The sequence below is a fragment of the Odocoileus virginianus genome, chromosome 34 (assembly GCF_023699985.2).
Source record: "Odocoileus virginianus isolate 20LAN1187 ecotype Illinois chromosome 34, Ovbor_1.2, whole genome shotgun sequence".
Lineage (NCBI taxonomy): Eukaryota > Metazoa > Chordata > Mammalia > Artiodactyla > Cervidae > Odocoileus > Odocoileus virginianus.
Window position 1 is genome coordinate 21,225,650 of NC_069707.1, and position 5,509 is coordinate 21,231,158.

The window sequence follows — 5,509 nt, forward strand, 5'->3', positions numbered from 1 at the left end:
TACAAACTTGCAGCAGTCAAAAGCACGGGCTCAGGAATGATTAATTCTAAACTCAAGATAGGATCCTAAAGTGAGTAAGTTAGGGACATCAATACAGAGAACTTTTCGAGTTTATTTTATAGCTTTATTTCTTTAAAAAAACAAAGCCAAAACAAAATAATGAAGTTGGAAGCAAAAATGGCAAAAGGCCAAGTTTGATACATCTGGATGGTAAATCCACAAGCATGCCTTATATTAGTTTCTAGGTTTTAGGAAGGAAACATTTGTTGTAGCAAAGTTTGAACTGAAGGGGTAACATTTTTTTTTTCATTATTGATACACTTATTTGATGCTTTAAGAATATTTGTGTCATTTTCTTTTTTCAATCTTTCTTTAAAAAAACCCACTGCGTGTATCTAATGGGTGCAAAAAGATTTCACATACATATACACAGTGAAACGTTGTTTACTACTGTCAAGCTAATTAACATATGCATCTCCTCCCATTAGAGTTGTTCAGCCCCTCAGTCGTCTTTGCAACCCCATGGAGGGCACCACGTCAGGCTTCCTGTCCATCACCATCTCCTGTGCTTACTCAAACTCATGAGAGCACCTGAAATCTACTCTCTGGACAATTTCGCATTCAGTATAGCATTAACTATAATCATCATGCTGTACCCCTCTAGACTCACTGGTACTAGGTAACTGCCATTTTGCACCAGAATAGAAGTATTTTAAAGTTGTCTTTCACCCCGTAAAGAGTTCTCTGTATATGGCTACCATTCAGTTGTTTATCCATTCATCAAAAGTTTTTAGAGGAACATTCTCTGCCAGGCTATGAGGATATCATAAAAGAAGCATATCATCATCAACAGACGCAAACAATTTTTCTTAAGTAGTTTGTATTCGTGTGAAGAAGTTCTTTAAACCAAAAATTGGATTTAAAGTGATAATGACATAGAGATGTAAAGAGGAAGAATTTCCACCTGTCTGGAGTAGCCAAAGTCAATTTCAAGGAGATACTTTCGAGGTGACAGAGAAAAGCGTTTGCCAGGGGGAACAAAACATTTCAAGCAGCGGGAACAGCAGGAACGGAGATCTGGGGAGGCGAGCAGCATAGAACATTGAGAAAGATTTATAAGCTGAGTGCGTGTAGGGCAGGGTGAGAAGTTGAAGGGAGAATATCAAAATTAGAAGCTCAAGAGGAAGGAGCGGCTTGATGCAGGCGCCGGAACGTGTCGGAACTGGTGCTATACTTTGGTGATCAGGCAGGAAACGGCAGCCCTGCAAGCGATTAAATAACTTTCCACACAACTTGTAAAAGGTGGCTGGGACCAGAACTTGCGTCTCCTGACTTCAAGGTGACCCACCCACGGTTGTGAACGGGCTACCACTGTGCCTCGTTAGCTCCGAAAGCGGTGTCATACCAGGAGTTCATATTCCTAGTTCCTGCCCTGTCCTGTAGAGTTTCTCATTTCCATTTGGCCCCAAACCTCCTGAGCATGCCTCTTGCCTCCCAGACACCTCCCTCCATTAAGCCGCCAACATCCTTTTAAACATCTCTCCATTTCTTGTTGTTGTTTAGTCGCTAAATTGTGTCTGACTCTTTTTGCGACCCCATAGATTGTAGCCGGCCACGCTTCTCTGTCAATGGGATTTCCCAGGCAAGAATACTGGAGTGGGTTACCATTTTCTTCTTCAGGGGATCTTCCCAACCCAAGGCTAGAACCCATGTTTCCTGAATTGGCAGGTGGTTTCTTTACCACTGAGCCATCAGGCAAACCCTTTAAACATTTCTCAGGGTTCCTAAAAAGCCTGCGTTACCAGCCCTCAGAGACCACAAGTCCCAGCATGCAAAGCTCCTTTTAGGAAAGGACCACTAAAAGGACCAGCATGCAACGCTCTGCGAAGGGGGCGGGACTCTCTACAGGGACGGCCCACTTGTAGTGTCGCCTAGGCAACTCCAATTCGGTGACAGACTACACTTCCGCTTCCGCCTCTGAGTCCTGGTACCGCGAATCTGCGCGGCTTCGTCGCTGTGACGCCATCCGCCTGCGACCGCGTGGGTTCGGAGGTTCCGCAGTCCCGCTTGAAGTTCCAGAGCGCCTTCCTGTAATCGGCTGCCTCTCAACTGGGCACAAAGGGAAAAGCGGTGAGATGACGGACCGCTACACCATTCACAGCCAGCTAGAGCATCTGCAGTCCAAGTACATCGGCACCGGCCACGCGGACACCACGAAGTGGGAATGGCTGGTGAACCAGCACCGCGACTCCTACTGCTCCTACATGGGCCACTTCGATCTTCTCAACTACTTCGCCATTGCCGAGAATGAGAGCAAAGCGCGAGTTCGCTTCAACTTGATGGAGAAGATGCTGCAGCCTTGCGGCCCGCCAGCCGACAAGCCGGAGGAGAACTGAGTCCCCGCGGTATCACCGCTGTACGTGAGTACCTGTCCCTGAGTCCCCCGGGTTTGCCTGCATTCTCGCTTGTTCTTAAGTGAACTGATTCTCCATCTCTCTCCTTCTCGTGCTTTCCCTTGTACAGAGGTGCTTACCCAGGGCGTCCCGCGTGACCTGCCTTCCTGTGGACCCTGTTTTCCTGTGGAACACAGCGTTGGGAGACCGTCAGGACACCTGAGAACTGTGACTGGACCGTGGAGCAAACTTTAGAGAAGACGGCAGTGGAGTGAGACGGGATTTAGAGGCTCGTTTTCGCCTAGTTGATTGTTGCTTTTTACATAAAGTTTAGAAATGTTTCAGTCTCTTGGTGTGGACTACTTATGTTCTGGTGGAGGGGTCCAGGGAGGGCTTTGGAACTATGGCTTTGGGGGAGGCGGGAGAATAGGAGGGATAAAGAAGGGGAGGGTTAGGAAAGGGTTGGGTAGGTAGTTCAGGGCCAGCGTTCATTGCCGGACACTTAGATGCACCCTGCATAACTTTTAATAACATTCCCCAACCCAGACTTTTCCCAAGAGCTTTTTTCAGGCCCGTAATACTTTCAGTATGGAAATTTGTGATCATGGTATCCTTTCTTTTTCTTTCATTCAAAAAAAAGAAAAGAAAATCTTTGCTGGCGTTTTCCTCTCTGCAGATTGCATTCTCTCTTTCTTTTGGGACTTTGTGGATGTGTCTTGAGACTTGACAAGCTGTCAGACAAATTCTTTCATTCATTCATCATTCAACAAGTATTAGTTGAGTCCTATGTGGCAGGCATTTTCCATGCTTTGGGGGCTTATATTAACACCAGTTGGGGGAGCAGCACACTGCATCAATTGTAGATAACAAGCAAATGTTAGAAGGAACTGTGGCTAAAGGAGTAACAGTAGCATTGCAGTTTTAAATAGGCTGCCTAGTGTTAGACTGTTGAGAAGGTGACATTTGCACAGAGACTTTAAGGAAGTGAGGGAAATAGCCATGCAGAAAACAGGGGGAAACTTCCAGTGAAAAGTACCTAAGACCGATTGTGTATTGCTTATTGGATGAAGAGTAAAGAAACAAATATGGCTGAAGGGAATGAGCCGGGGGAGAGTGGAGGTATAGCTTATGGAGAGGGAACAGATAAGAGTAGAGCCTGGTGGGCCTATGTAAGGACTTGTGGCTTTTATCCTGGGTATATGGGGAGCCATTGGAAGACTATTAGGTGATGGGGTCTGACACATTTTAGATCAGTGAGTCTCAAGCATATTGGCCTTGGAATACCATTACATTGTTAAAAATTCTTGAAGACTCCCACGGAGCCTTTGTTTTTGGTTATAGCTGTCGATAGTCACCAAATTAAAAACTAAAACTGAGAAATACTTAAAATACCTGGTAATTCATTTTAAAATAACAATAAGAGGACTTCCCTGGTGGGCCAGCAGTTAAGAGTCTGCCTGCCAATGTAGGGAACATAGGTTTGATCCCTGGTCCAGGAAGATTGCATGTGCTGCAGGGCAACTAAATCTGGGTGCTGCAACTACCGAAGCTCATCTGCTCTAGAGCCTGTGCTCCACTAGAAGAGAGGCCACCACAATGAGAAACCCATACTCCACAACTAGAGAAAGCCTACACGCTGCAACAAAGACCCAGTGCAACCATACATAAATCAATAAAATAACAATAAAAAGACCATTACATGTTAACGAGAATATTTTTCATGAAAAATAACTTTTCCAAAATAATTTAGTGAAAAAGATAGTGTCTTTTTTTTTTTAAAACAACTTTGCATATGACTTCAGTGTCGGTATATAACGGTGTTAATTGCTCAGTTGTGTCTGACTCTTTGCGGCCCCATGGACCGTACACCGCCAGGCTTCTCTAATTGATGGAATTCTCCAGGCAAGAATATTGGAGTGGGTTGCCGTTTCATTCTCCAGGGGATCTTCCTGACCCAGGGATCAAACCTGCGTCTCCTGCGTTGCAGGCAGATTCTTTGCCCTCTGAGTCACCAGCCCCCTTCTTCAATGTCCAGCTTAATATAAGACAGCTGTATTCTTTTATCTGCTTCTGCATTCAAACTCCTAGAATATGAAGTTTTGGCTGAAGTATGAAAAAACCCACTTCAGGACTTCCCTGGTGGTACCTCCTGCCAATGCAGGAGACAAGGGTTCGATCCCTGGTCTGGGAACATTCCATATGCTGCACAGCATCTAAGCCTGTGTGCATAGCTCCTGAAGCTTGTGCACCCTGGAACCCGCAGGCCACAACCACTGAGCCCGTGCACCGAAAGTCTGCTCCACAGCAAGAGGAGCCGCTGCAGTGAGAGATCCATGGGCTGTAACAAAGGAGCCCCCACTTGCCACTACTAGAGAAAACCCTTGTGTGTCAGGGAAGACCCAGCACAACCAAAAAACAAAGTTTTTTTAAAGTCATCTTAAAAAAACGCACTTCACATAAATATATAGTAAGGGAGAAATACTTCAATAGCCTTTTCAAATATCTTAGAAATTAGATAGAAGGTAGGATATGATCAACTTTTCATTCTCTATTGTATTAAAATTCATTAATCTATGTTGAGCATTGAATGGACCTTTTACCCATATGTGATTTTATAATATCTTGAATTGCTCATTTGGAAAGTGTTGGCTCACTGAATTGTGCAGGCCCTCTAAGTGTTGACAGATTTCATTGTATGTACCAAAGTAATGTTCTTTGTACATATTGTTAGTATCATCGCTGATCTCTTGAGAAAAGTCTTAGAGTGTTAGTAAGCTGAAAAACTAACAGTGATGGTATAAGTTTTCCACAATTTGAAGTTTTTACTTGATAGCCTAAATTTGGTTACTGGTAGCAAATCGTGTCTCTTTTTTCCCTTAAAGTGACAAGCTTACTTGGTTCATTTTCAAGAAAATATCTGTCAAACACCAAATTCTGAATAATTGCAGTTTGTCAGTCTTCCAAGTAAAGAATGATGTTCCTTGAGAGAGAAAGAAAAAAAGAGTCCATTTAGTCTGCAACTCAAATAATAACAAGTGCTTTTTCTTAAAAAAAAAAACCACTGTGCTTTGGTGGCAGCAAAAATGGTTTATGCATACTACCAGTTTTGATCATTC

General features: G+C 44.0%; 1 protein-coding gene across 2 annotated transcripts; it reads left to right on the top strand.

Annotated features, from left to right (window-relative positions):
• Nucleotides 1-2,013: 2,013 nt before the first annotated feature.
• Nucleotides 2,014-2,737, top strand: SF3B5 (splicing factor 3b subunit 5). 2 transcript variants are annotated; one of them, XM_020877356.2, is made up of 2 exons: nt 2,014-2,420; nt 2,524-2,737. In XM_020877356.2, exon 1 carries the CDS (start codon nt 2,136-2,138, stop codon nt 2,394-2,396), a length of 261 nt encoding a protein of 86 aa, XP_020733015.1. In that variant the 5' UTR covers nt 2,014-2,135; the 3' UTR covers nt 2,397-2,420; nt 2,524-2,737. The 2 variants fall into 2 exon arrangements, with proteins under 2 accessions (XP_020733015.1, XP_020733014.1); XM_020877355.2 differs by having other exon boundaries at nt 2,014-2,416.
• The last annotated feature ends 2,772 nt before the right edge of the window (nt 2,738-5,509 follow it).

Excerpts from the sequence above, each read along its gene's own strand:
- SF3B5 (XM_020877356.2), top strand. The coding sequence starts at position 2,136 with ATGACGGACCGCTACACCATTCACAGCCAGCTAGAGCATCTGCAGTCC.